Source organism: Protobothrops mucrosquamatus, unplaced genomic scaffold (assembly GCF_001527695.2).
Source record: "Protobothrops mucrosquamatus isolate PMUCROS unplaced genomic scaffold, P.Mucros_1.0 scaffold_127, whole genome shotgun sequence".
Classification (NCBI taxonomy): Eukaryota; Metazoa; Chordata; class Lepidosauria; order Squamata; family Viperidae; genus Protobothrops; species Protobothrops mucrosquamatus.
Genome location: NW_015386203.1, coordinates 243,566 through 256,637, shown reverse-complemented (window position 1 = coordinate 256,637; position 13,072 = coordinate 243,566). Strand labels below are relative to the sequence as shown.

Genomic DNA, 13,072 nt, shown 5'->3' with positions numbered 1-13,072 from the left:
TGAAGTTTGTGTGAAAGCTCCAATGTGGTATCCTGGCTCCCAACACCGTTTTGAGCCATTTTTTGTGCAACCTGGAAGCAACTATAGTCTCTCCTATAAACTTGTATCATCTTTTTTCACAGACTATAGTTTTATCACTGTAGTCTTCCCTTCCTCAGCTTCTTTGCTTATGGGATCAATGATCTTTTCTACCTTTGGCTGTTAATTGCTCAGCACAAAAAGATTAGATGAATCAACATACTATAGTGGACAATAGATAGGAAGAGGTCACTCTGCATATCACTATCAAAGAAAGGAGACTTAAACCAAATGTGCAAACAATTGCAAAATATCCTTAATATTACCTGCTACTAAAATAATTCTTAGGATCATTCAATGCAAATAAGAGCTCTACTTGGAAAGAAGATACCAGATATTCAAACTGGCTTTAGAAAAAGCCAAGCAACACAATACATTATTTCCAATGCATACTGGATAATTGAGAAAGCCAAAAATAGGTCAGTATATGCTTCATTGACTCTAGAAAGGCCGTTGATTTTGTCAAGCGTGTCAAGTTGTGAAATGTCCTTAGGAAAATGGGAATCTCAGAAAATCTCATTGTCCTCATGTAAAATCCTTAACAAATTAGTCCAGATGAAACATTGTTCCAGTTCAGCAAACTGATCATGCTAATAATTTTATTCAACCTATATCTTGATTATATAGCAATTATATATAGGGGTAAGCTGGGCAGTGCTAGAAGAGGATGGCTTTAAAATTGGAGGAACAAACATCAATAATCTATGGTATGCTGATGACACTACCCTGATAACAGAAAATGCAAATGATATGCAAGGTCTAGTATTGAAAATCAAGGAGCACAATGACAAAAAATGGGATACCAATTAAATATAAAGAAAAGCTAATGACAACAGGTACAACCAGCCTTAGAATTGACAATGCTGAAAAGGTGGATATTGTCTGCTTTTTAACACTATCAACAGTTAACAAACCAGCAGTCAAAAAATAAGTCACATACCAACAGGATAGCAGTGAAAACCTTGGAAAAAAAATGTTTAGATGCCATGTCATGTCTATATCAGAACTCTACAAGTCTTGAATACCCATGTGACACTCTATGGCTATGAAGGTTGGACTTTAAAGAAGTAAAATAGAACATTTATGCTTTTGAACTTTGATGCTAAAAAAAACTTCTAAGAATACCATGGATGGCTAGTCAAAAAAACAACAACAGATAAATAGGTCATAGTACAAATTAATCCAGGGTTCTCACTCAAAGTATAAATGACCAGAGCCAAATGATAGTATTTTGGACTGATTTATGCCAAGAACCAGTTCCCTTGAGAAGTTCAAGATGCTGGGAAAAACAGAAAGAAAGAGAAGAGGACAAGTAATAGCAAGCTGAATGGACTTGATTGTAACAGCAATGAATGCACCATTAGGAGACATGCCAGGTTGAAGACAGATCTTCTTGGACAAATCCTATCTACATGGATACCAAGAGTCAACACTTAATGATACTTAATCAATGTCTTGCTGGTGTGTGAAGGTTCTTGACAACTGAGCAGCCAGATAAATAACTAGGACACATCAGAATGCCGCAAGTGGATGACAGCGACTATGCAAAAAATTGAATGGCAAGTGGAAAAGTGGTTCAAATGCATCAGATACATAAATTTGATCTATACAAGGACAAATAATCTGGCTTAATAGAAACTCCACAAAAGAAAGGCATCTAACATTTCAATTTTTACTGAAATGAATATTAGAGATTACAGTATATAGCTGGAAACAATTTGCCATACAGAGTGCAGTTCTGAAAAATAGTGTTCCATTAATAATACCATTAATTTCAGAAATATATTAGAGGCACCAATGTGATAAGCTACAGTCATAGAAGTATTTAACCCACACTGATTTCACAAGTTTTTCCTAGATTCCTGAAATTATTTTCAATTATTTGTTTTTATCTTTATTTGTTGAGCTGAAGTTCTTCATTTTTTCTATTTAAAAAATTCCAAAATGCCCATGATTTCTGAATCCTGACTGAGATATGTATTAATGCCCGTCAATCATAGAGTGCAGACTCTGCTAAGACTCTACTATGCCATTCTATGGACCCAAAACTTCATCCTCCAGTTTGAGGTTCTCCTACTGGACTGACATAGTGATTAATGAGCTCAATTCCTTCACTGGATCATCCCAGCTGTAGTATGTATGTCATCCATCATGTCTTCAAAGGCAACGTGCAAGTCTCCAAGACTTCTTTCTACAACAGAAAATATACATTATGCTATGAATCTGATACACTATGGTTTCCATAACTCAAATCTTGCTTGTTTTAGACAAATAATCTAAGGGTTAAAAGCCAGGAGAACACACAAATAATGCATAGAAATAGAATTCATTTGTACTTTCTTTATAAGGGATCTATTATGTCCAAGCTACTTGCACAAAAATTAAAATCAGATGAATTAAAAACCATTAAGGTCAACTGATAATATCTGACATTGGACTGAACCAAGTTTCTTGTTGCTTTTGGATTTGAATGGTCTTAAGGGCAAGTAAGATATTCCTCAAAAAGCTACCGTATTTTCCGGCGTATAAGACGACTTTCTAAACCCTGAAAATCTTCTCAAAAGTCGGGGGTCGTCTTATACGCCCAGTCGTCTTATATGCCGGAAAATATTCTATTTTATTCTATTTTATTCCTTTACACATGTGGTTTGGCATATTACTCATCAAGTTTTCTCTCCCCCCCCTCGCTCAAACTCTATATTTTAACTGGAAAAGTTGGGGGTCGTCTTATACGCCCAGTCGTCTTATACGCCGCAAAATATGGTACATTTCCTGCTGGGACCATCACATTCATCTTTCCCCAGCAATAGATGGAGAAACAGAAGATTTTTGCATGGGGAGAAAATGATCAGGAGGTTTCCCCCTTTAATCTCAAGGAAAATAGCACGAAAATAGCAAGAAAAAAAATCGAAGTGTTGTACAGAGCCTAGCTCACTGTAAGAAAATACTTCTGTTCTGATCTTCCTTTGCGTTAAGAACAGCAGAAGCAAGGAAAAAATAATGCTGGACTCTGCCATAGCAGTCATTTAAGAAGCTCTTGGTAGCTGCATCACCCCTGCCCAGCAAGAAACCAGTAAGACTAGACTGGCCCCAGCCAAGAGTCTGCTTATAATTCACAACTTCTGGCTGCATTTTTTCCCCATCCTGTTCCCCTCATCTTTATTTTTGTTCTGTTTCACTGTTCAGGCTGAGGGTTAGACTACACCTCACAATACGCACTTTCTTCCAAGAGTGTATAGATAGTCTTCTTTTAACAACTACCCAAAGTGAGGACAATGCTGGAGAAAGACCAGCATTGGTCAACTTTCTGTCAGAACCCATTCCTATTTCATTTCTATCTATCCCCTCTGACTTAAAAACAAATCTCACTTTCCCTGGGTTCTGCCATATTCTCAAGGGGGAGGGGGGATGTGCCTGCGGGGTTATTGCTTCTGCTTCCTCTATTCGCTACAATGTAACCTTTTGCTTCATTTATTGCCTGTGTCCGCTGCCGCTACAATGTAACAATTTGCTTCTTGCGCTATGTCTTTCTCTGAACTTTATCTTCCTAAACTGTCAGTTAGAACAAGGGAGGAAATAAGTAATGTAACCTAGTGTCTGGTTTATTTCTACGCTCTGAGAAGAAGGTGTGAAGAAGCCGCAGACCATTGCTGCGTGAACTGGAGACGGGCAGATGATATCTCCCCTTTTCCCACGATGGACTTAACACCTGGGGATTGGCCGTCCCATACCGGACGGGCGGACTATGGGGTGGGGTCTAGGTTGGGGATACCTTAATCTATCACTCTGCGGGGGAAATCTCAGATCCTGTCTATTATGCCTGCTATCAATTACTCTTAATAAAAGTTCCTATTGGAAGAAATTGTTTCCAAGAGTTCTGCTTTCTTAAGATGTGGGGTTGAAGTGGGTCTTTACACTTTCATCCAATCCTAGTCATCACAAATCCTATTTGCACACTTCCTTGTCAGCTTCCAACAAGCTGAGTCAATGGAGAAGCTGCAATAAAATTGTAAGTTACGATCACAGGATGTATTGCTCAACTATGATGTTTAATAACAGAGTTACTGTCCCAATTATACTTGTTAAGCAAGGACTACTTATACTAACTTTTCAACTGATAGACTACAGTTTGGGAAATATTTTTTTTCTAAAGATGAAAACTTCAGATTATATGGCGAAGAACCACAACCCTGAATACTCAATATCTATTTAAGAATCAGTGAACTTTGCCTACTTGCATCCTTTAGGGTGGAAAAATTACAAAAGCCATTCAAGTCAGCAGCCAGCAAGACTTCAAGCACGTGAGCCTGTGGGCATGAAGGAAAATGGGAGAATTAATCAGGTTATTTTTTTCACAAAAGCTTATAGGAGAGGGAGGGAGGGTGGGTGGGTTCAAGGGCAGAACAGATCCCTTGTAAATTTTCAAGTTGCACCTTTTGTTTCTCTGGCTAAAAGGTAGGATTAGACAAATTTCTTGGTCAAAGGAAAGAATACAGTGCTAGATAACTCGGTGGGCTGACACAGTATAAAGCAGCCCATATAGCTTGAATGTGCAGATTATATTCCAGAGAGACTTTGAAAATGTTGTGTTTCAGAAATTATGCACTGTTGGTATGTTTAATTTATGAACATATGTGGCTATTCTACATCAAGCTATGTAGGAAACAACACTACAACTATTCTCACCATCCTGCGGTGCAGACACAATAGGGCTGAGCATGTCAATATTCCTAGCCAGCACCTGGTAAAGGCTAGAGGGGATGCTAAAATTGAGAGCATTTCTTCAAGAGCTTAGTTTGTTATGCAGGTAGTCCTTGACTTACAACAATTCATTTGGTGACTGTTTGAAGTTACAATGACACTGAAAAAGTGACGTATGACCATTTTTCACCCTTATGACCATTGCAGCATCCCCAGGGTCACATGATCAAAATCTGGATGCTTGGCAACTGACTCATATTTATGACAGTTGCAGTGTCCTGGGTCATGCGATCACTTTTTATGACCTTCTTATAAGCAAAGTCAAGGGGGAAGCCAGATTCACCTAACAACCATGTTAATAACTTAATAATTGCAATGATTCATTTAAGTGTGGCAAGAAAGGTTGTAAAATGGGGCAAAACTCACTTAACAAATATCTCATTTAGCAACAGAAATTTTGAAATTAATTGTGGTTGTAAATCGAGGACTACCCACATTCATGCTCCTCATCCTCAAGGGTTAAAATCTTCTACATGAAAAGTATATACTGTACTTTGTCACTGAATTGTTAGGCCTCTGAGACTTTTTAAAGATAAATTACTCAGCCACAACTTACATTTGCCCCGTTTCCCCCCCCCCCCACACACACACACACTCCCAGTCAAACTTCCACCTGCAAGCCAATGAAGATCAAATGAAGTTCCCGGTGCTGGAATTCCTGCAGAAGTTCAGACAGACCCAGTACCACAGTATAGTCAATCCTGCTGATGTGGCTACAGTCCAGGATGACTTTGCGTTGCTGAGGTTCTGAAAAAAGACAATATTATGTGTGCTGAAAGAATGAAGAGCACAAGGTCTTATGCAATGGTGGCGAACCTATGGCACGTGTGCCAAGGTGGCACTCAGAACCCTCTCTGTGGGCACACCTGCTGTCCCCCCAGCCCCGCCTCCACCCACGGTCCCCTCCTCACCAGCAGCCCCCCAGAGGAGAGTTACCCCAGGCGCGGTCCACGCAGAGCAGCGCAGTCAAAGTCATGGCAGCCAGGCAGGTGAGACAAGTCTCCGCCCTCACTCCCTGTCGCATGCAGATGATGCGGGGTGGAAGGCGTGGCCACCATGGCGCTGTGGCGGGCCGTGGAGGCAGTGGGTGGCCCTGCGGGCAGGCGGGGGCAGGGACAGAGGGCGAGGGCAGGGCAGGCAGAGGCGGGTTTGGGGCACTCGGTCTCTAAAAGGTTCGCCATCACTGCCTTATGCAGTCCAATTCCTAGGTAGCTGCATTAACAGATCAATATTTTGGTCCAGATTTGGAAAACAATAACAATGGAAGAACATTTTATAAATCTTTTAGGTTCACAACTTTTGGAAGTTTTGCATCCATCTCCCCCAAATTATATAATTTTTAATGTAAATTAAATAACTTTTTAAAAATGCAAATCATCCTGCTTTTATTATTTAATATAAAATTAACTTTATTTAGCAGAGTGTTTCCCAATAGTAAGTTTGATCTGAGTAGAAGGAAGTTCTGACAATTAAGACTGGAAATAAAAAGAAAAAATGCATTCATATGCTCAGATAAAATAAGGTATTGAATTAATATCAATACATGTACAGAAATGTAAAATCACCAATATGGACTATATTATAAAATCACACAGGCTCAACTTTGCCTTCACAGTGTGTTAGATTCCAACTCTCAGGATTCATATTACCAATTCATGCTGATTAACAATCCAGAAAGTTGAAATTCAATTCTTTGTCAGCATGAAGTTGTGGAAATTTACAATCTGAATCTCTATAGACACACAAATTCAACTCCTTCCACAGCCACAACTGATACAGAACAGACTACACATCCCACCTAGCCTAATCTACTCACATTACGGTTTCAAGAAAAAAATGGAGAGAAGAAAAGACCAAGGACGCTGTACACTATTATAGAAATATCAGTCTTTGTGCTTGTGGGTTGTGTTTTATTTTTGATAAGAACCTTGAGTGAAACAGGTGCCAAGGGACAAAAACAATTAGCTGCTGAATTCCCAAGAGGTAAGCACAATAACCTGCATACACAAACACGACACTGCACACATTTTACAAACCAAGATAATCTTCACCATGAGATCCTGATCTATCATCATCAGAATTTGGTGCATTTCCGGAAAAATAATAAAACAAAATTGCAAAAGGAAGAGTGTGCTGTTCCCTTCCTAAATAGAAAAGGAGGGAGGAGAAAACTCAAAATCATTCTGAGTTTTCTCCTTTGGTATTCAGGTTGATAGTCGGGGAAGCTACAGCAGTTCCTGGATCAGGTTGCCATCACATATATTATGACTTTGCCCTCCTTTCCTGGCATTTTGGAACTGTAATCGTCCTTAACTGCAGCATACTTGGTTGAGCTGACTGGCTACAACCTGTGGGAGGTGCAAGACATTTGAGAGTGCAGTTTGGGGAGAAGACAAGACTATTTCATAGAAGGCCAAGATGGGAAAGAGAACATTCCCTCACAGCTTTCCTTGCAGGCCTCATATCCTACTTTTTCTAGCACTTGGAAGATTTAGGAAGACCACTGAAAGAGACAGGAATAAACTGCTGTAACTTTCTTCCTCAGGCCTCTTCCATCTCTAGGTTAATGTGGGGCAGATGAGCCTTCTCACATTGCCCAGCATCACCCACCCCAAACAAACCACCCCTTTCATTCAAAGAAAAGAAGTCAGAAAACAAGGAAGAGATCAGTCAAAGAGTTAGCAAGCTATTCAGGGTATTTGCAAGAGAATCTGGCCAGGTTGCATGCTTTTCTTACCGATCAAGGACATGGTTCACTTTGTTAAATTAAAATCTTTATCCTACTTCATATGTTTGTTTAAAAATCTATTCTGAAGTCCCATCAGTTCAGCTCAAGAACTATTAGCTGGAAACTCTTCTCATTTGGTCCCAATATCTATGCATTTTGGACAGTTCCTCAAAAGGTACACCGAAATACTGAAACATTCTTGAAACCCTACTTATTTTCTGTTGAATGGCGTTGAAGCTAATCACCTGGAGCAGTTATTCTTCCAGAGGCACCCAAGAGGAGGAATATTAATTTTCTTAGATGAGATGTACTGAAGTCTCATTTCAGGAAGTCTGCATATACAGTTTACCTGATAGAGCTTGCTTGTGTACGATATCCCGGAAGAAGTCAATTGCAGGGAATTGAAGGCCATTCTCAGGCTTTATGATTATTGCATTGTCCCTTACAACCTGGAGAAAAAGGTAGAAAGTTTTGTGGGAAGGAACACAAGGTGAAGTGAGTACTTTTGAGCCATCACAATGCTTCCTGATGTACCTATGAAACCATTTCTTGTTTATGTAATATCTTTTATTTATATGAAGTCTCAGTAGAATTGAAAATTGGACAGGAATAAAGAGATACAAATGTCTCTATATTCCTATGTTATATATACATGCTGACATCCTGATACAACAATGCCTAAGTCTATCCTTACCTGTTTCCCCCTAAGTAGAGCCCAATTAGTCAGAGCAGATACAAGCAAAAGAGAACTTATTCTATGATAAGCTATGTACAGCTGCCATGTATTGCTTTCTGGCCTAAGGAAATAGTCTTCTCCAAACCCTGCCTGCACCTGACTCAGTGAATTAAAAACCAACCAACCTCTATTCGAGGTCTGGCAAGGGGGTAGAGCAGAAGAATTCCAGAAACTATCACCCCTGCTATGATGCCATATTGCACTTCCCAGAAACAAACAAAGAACGTAACACATAGAGGCACCAGGTCTAGCCCTGTGAAAAAAGAACAGAGAATTCAATCAAGAACATATCCACCCCATCAGCAAAAGGGGACAAAACAAGCAGGCAGTTCCAAAGAAAACTAGCTCTATTGTTATGTACAAACGGTTTAAGAGTGTAGACATACGTTGTGCAAGAAAGTGATTAGAACTAACCCTCAAAAGACAACATGTACATAGCATACCATTTCCCCCTCTACCTTCTCTAAGCTTGACATTAGACAAGGAAATATAGCTTAGCAGAGAGACTGCACAGCCGCACTTCTGCTGGCAGAGGTAGGAAATTAACATTGATATAAAGTGACTGAAAAATGGTCTGACACTGTCTTTGTAATGGTCTGGGGGCAGGTTAAGAATATTATGCTTTCCTGTTTTTACAAAAACAAAACAGTGTGCTGTCTCTTGCACCAGGATAAAGAAGAAGTTTAGAACTTAAACCAGTTCTAGATCTAACTTAAATACTGTAAGTCGCTGGTTATAACACAAAGCTGCAAGGTCTTATGACCCATCAGATCCTTCACCCCCATTCAATATATGTGGTCTTAAAAAAGGCTGGACTCAAAGGGCTTCCAAGATGCGGTTCTAATAGCCTCAGCCTGCATCCTAAATGTTTAAAAGTCTGTACAACAATGAAAAACATCTCAACTTTGCCAAGTCTTAAGTCAACTCCTTCTTTCTTAATAAAGAAATAGCAGATTAATCCAATTTCAGAAAGTCAGTATCAAGTCAGCATTAAGAAGAGCTACAGAGAAGAAGGAACTTCCATTCTGCTTCTCCCACACACACATTCCTTCAGGCGTGAATTCCAAACATCTTCAGTGTCTTTAGGGAAGTAGTAAATGTTTTCTAACCGACCATCTTTGGGAAGGACAAGATATCCATGCTCATACTTTTAACCTGCCATAATGTGCGGAAGATCCTGGCATCAAACATTGGAGCCACAGCACAGATGATGACCGCTGCCAGTGCTGCCTTGGGAATGTAGTAGAAGAGGGACGTAAGGTAGGCCAGGGATAAGAGTACTAAGGCCCCTACAAAAGAAAGGAGACCCCCATATTATGGAGTCAAAATGCAAGTTTACAATAAGCTGCAACTATGTTGGGTGGCAGAGTGGGGCTGGGCACATTATTATGCCAGAGGTTTTCCATGAAGTGTAATGATAAAAACAACTAAAAGTCAGAAGTGAACTTGGAACAGCCAACAAGAAACTGGTGAAAAACCATACTATTCCAGAGGGACCATCACTCCCACATTAACAATCTTGGTTTATTTATTTTAGTTCGACTGCTGTTTCTGCTTTGGCTGGGTGACTTGGGTTACTTTGGGGCTTACCACAGGTGGCTGAGTTCTTACCGTGTGCTTTCTATTTTTGAAAACTGCTGGGAATTTTAAAATATTTGGTGGCATATAAATTTAATCAGTGAATCCCCAATGGTTGTAACCTATTAGGAGATTCCACATTATGTTTCATAAACTGAAAAATATGTTTTATCGGCTCACCAATGAAAGACTATATCTACCAAGTCCCAGCAACAGTGTGAACATGTTAGGAATGTCCAGCATAATTGAGTAATTATCACTGTAATTACTTGTATTTCAATTTCTTCTTGTCATATTATTATTCCCTCACTTGCAACTCTCTCTCTCTCTCTCTCTCTCTCTCTCTGTGTGTGTGTGTGTGTGTGTGTGTGTGTGTGTGTGTGCATGTGTGTGCGTGCGCTCTTTCCCCCATGCATCTAATGAAGCAGACTATGATCCAGGAAAAAATTGCCATAATGAACTTATTAACCTTTTAGATGTTTGCCTGCTGTGTATCAAGAATCTATGTTTGCACATCGTATTTCATGCTCTTTAGTTGTATTATTTACTTCTCTGCAGGGGCTCTTTGGGCAGGTTTAATGAAAAAAGGAGAGCTACACATAGGATATTTGTGTTCACACATTTGTAATTTATAACCTTCTGCTTCCAATTTATTCTCCTTCAGCAAAGGCATTATTCTTTTCTCCTACCTGTGATTAGTCCTCCAGCAGGAGTACATACACCAGTCTGAGCATTCACCGCTGTCCTAGAATGTGAGCAATGCCATTATAAGCAAAAGGATTAAGGATTATTTTAAGCCTAGAAGTATCAAACGCACGTATGCCTGCAACCTACTGCCCTTTCCACAAGGCGGGCTGTGCTTCCCCTAGATTTCTCCTTACATTCTTCAATTATGAATTTGCTAATTATGATTTAGGATCAGATCAAATGGAAGAGGCTGGAAGAAAATCAACGTTAAAACAATTAAAAATGAAGAGGTTCTAATAAAAAGGTTGTCTTATTTTGCTGTGTCGACAATATTTCTCCACTGCTTCACCTATATATTTCTCCTTCATATTCTACAAGGATGTGGTCTTCAGTTAAGAAGAAAAAACCCCCTCAGTGTCAGTAATCAGCCAAAGAGAGTAAGACCTAAGCGCCAGACTGTGAGCAGTTATGAGAAAATGTTTTCAGTCCAAAGTTCAGCCCCAAGACAAGAAACTTTTCCTGTGGCAAACCATCCTTCCTCTTGTTCCTAGTTAAAAAAAAAATCGAGGAATACAATCCTGGGTTATATATAAACAGAGGCATAGAATCAAGATCATGCAAGGTATTAGTACCGCTTTATAAAACCCTAGTAAGACCACACCTGGAATACTGCTGCCAATTTTGGTCACCATATCACAAAAAAGATGTTGAGAGTTTGGAAAAAATTCAGAGAAGAGCAACTAAGATGATCAAAGGCCTGGAGACTAAAACAGGCTGCAGGACTTGGGTTTGGCTAGTCTAAAGAAAAGAAGAAATAGGAGAGACATGACAGCAGTATTCCAGTATTTGAGGGGCTACCAGAAAGAAGAGTGGGTCACGTTATTCACCAAAGCTCCAGAGGGCAGGACGAGAAACAATGGTTGGAAACTGATCAAAGAGAGAAGCAACCTGGAATTAAGGAGAAAGTTCCTGACAGTGAGGACAATTAACCAATGGAATAGCTTGTCTCCAGAAATCGTGGGTGCTCCATCACTGGAGATTTTTAAAAAGAGGCTAGACAGTCACTTGTCTGAGATGGTATAGGTTCTCCTGCTCGAGCAGGGGGCTGGACTAGAAGACCTCCAAGGTCCCTTCCAGCTCTATTCTATTCTAGGAAGCCTCCCAAATCGGCCTCAAGCATCACCTTTGTCTAACCTTATTAATTAACTCACGATCATTTTTGAACATAAAAAAGTATATCCAGCTTCACCTGAGTTCTTGAATAGCTATGTCTAGCTGAATAATAAGGAAAAATAACTTTATAGTAAAATGCCATCTGTCTAAAGTTCTGCACGTGTTATCATGAAATAGACATAAACTACCTTCTACCTTCTACTACTACTACTACTATTCCTACTCCATAAGGATGAAGTAAAAATATTATAAAAAGCTTTTTTAAGGGGCAATGAATCCATGGCAAGTGATGCATACAAATACTATTTCAAATTACCTTATGTGTGTTTATTTACCTATGTAAATATCTTGCATTTACCAAAGAAAGAGAAAGAGAGAGTGCTTTCCTTACCGGCCAAAACTGCCTGTGACTGGATAGGATGAGATAAAGGATCCCAGCAGGTTGGTAAACCCTAGAGAGCACCAAGGAAAAAAGGCAGGAACAGAATCTGTGAGATTGCAAGACTTGCTCACTTCTCTCCTGGACTCTTAGAGCCATTAGGATTACTCTCCCCAATTCCTCTGGATTTTCTACACTGAGTATAGATTAGTCCACAACGTATCTTCCAACTCTGTTTACCTAAAATATGAAAGCTGCAAGTGAGGTAAGAATGAAATTTCTCCAATGAAGCCTGTTCCAAAGATTCTTTCTGCTTACTGCTAATTAGAATAACTGCACCTGACAACTGGAGTGCCCAGGTTCACACACACACACACACTCCAGGCTTCATTCCTACTTGGCTTAGGTATACCTTATCCAGTCAACCAAAGCATTTATGCAAAATTCTTACCCATGGCTAGCAGCTCCTGGTTGGGATCAATCTGGTACTTATTTTGAGATGCTAATAAGAAAAAAATGAAATATCATCACATATTGATAAGACCAAGAATAATTTATTACACCATTTTCCACAGAAAAGAAGCTTTCAAGACATTATAGGCACAGGGATAAGTGAAGCTAAAAGAAATACTGTTAAGGGGCAGTAGATAATCCTAGAAAATACTTCCCTAAAGCAGTATGGCTGATTATGTTACTGATCATCCTAACCAGTACACCCACTGACTAAGCTAGTTAGGGACTTTAAGAATTTACAGTTGCAAGAAAAAGTATGTGAACCCCTTGGGATAACACGGAATTTTGCATGAATTGGTCATAAAATGTGCTCTGAACGTCATCTAAGTCACAACAATAGAAAAACACAGTCTGCTGAAAATAATAATACACAAACATTACATGTTGTCATGGTTTAATTGAACATAACATGTAAACATTCACAGCGCAGGGAGGAAAA

At 39.5% G+C, this 13,072-nt stretch overlaps 1 protein-coding gene across 1 annotated transcript in view; it reads right to left on the bottom strand.

Moving 5' to 3' along the window:
* Nucleotides 1–1,736: 1,736 nt before the first annotated feature.
* Nucleotides 1,737–13,072, bottom strand: part of SLC26A11 (solute carrier family 26 member 11) — a 22,984-nt gene continuing 11,648 nt past the window's right edge. Inside the window, exons 9-17 of the mRNA XM_015817463.1 lie at nt 12,572–12,622; nt 12,133–12,193; nt 10,571–10,626; nt 9,452–9,592; nt 8,429–8,556; nt 7,917–8,016; nt 5,453–5,586; nt 4,313–4,385; nt 1,737–2,269 (exon numbers count right to left, since the gene is read on the bottom strand). Coding sequence (XP_015672949.1) covers nt 2,190–2,269; nt 4,313–4,385; nt 5,453–5,586; nt 7,917–8,016; nt 8,429–8,556; nt 9,452–9,592; nt 10,571–10,626; nt 12,133–12,193; nt 12,572–12,622 — 824 coding nt within the window. The 3' untranslated portion in view covers nt 1,737–2,189. The remainder of the gene's footprint in view (nt 2,270–4,312; nt 4,386–5,452; nt 5,587–7,916; nt 8,017–8,428; nt 8,557–9,451; nt 9,593–10,570; nt 10,627–12,132; nt 12,194–12,571; nt 12,623–13,072) is intronic.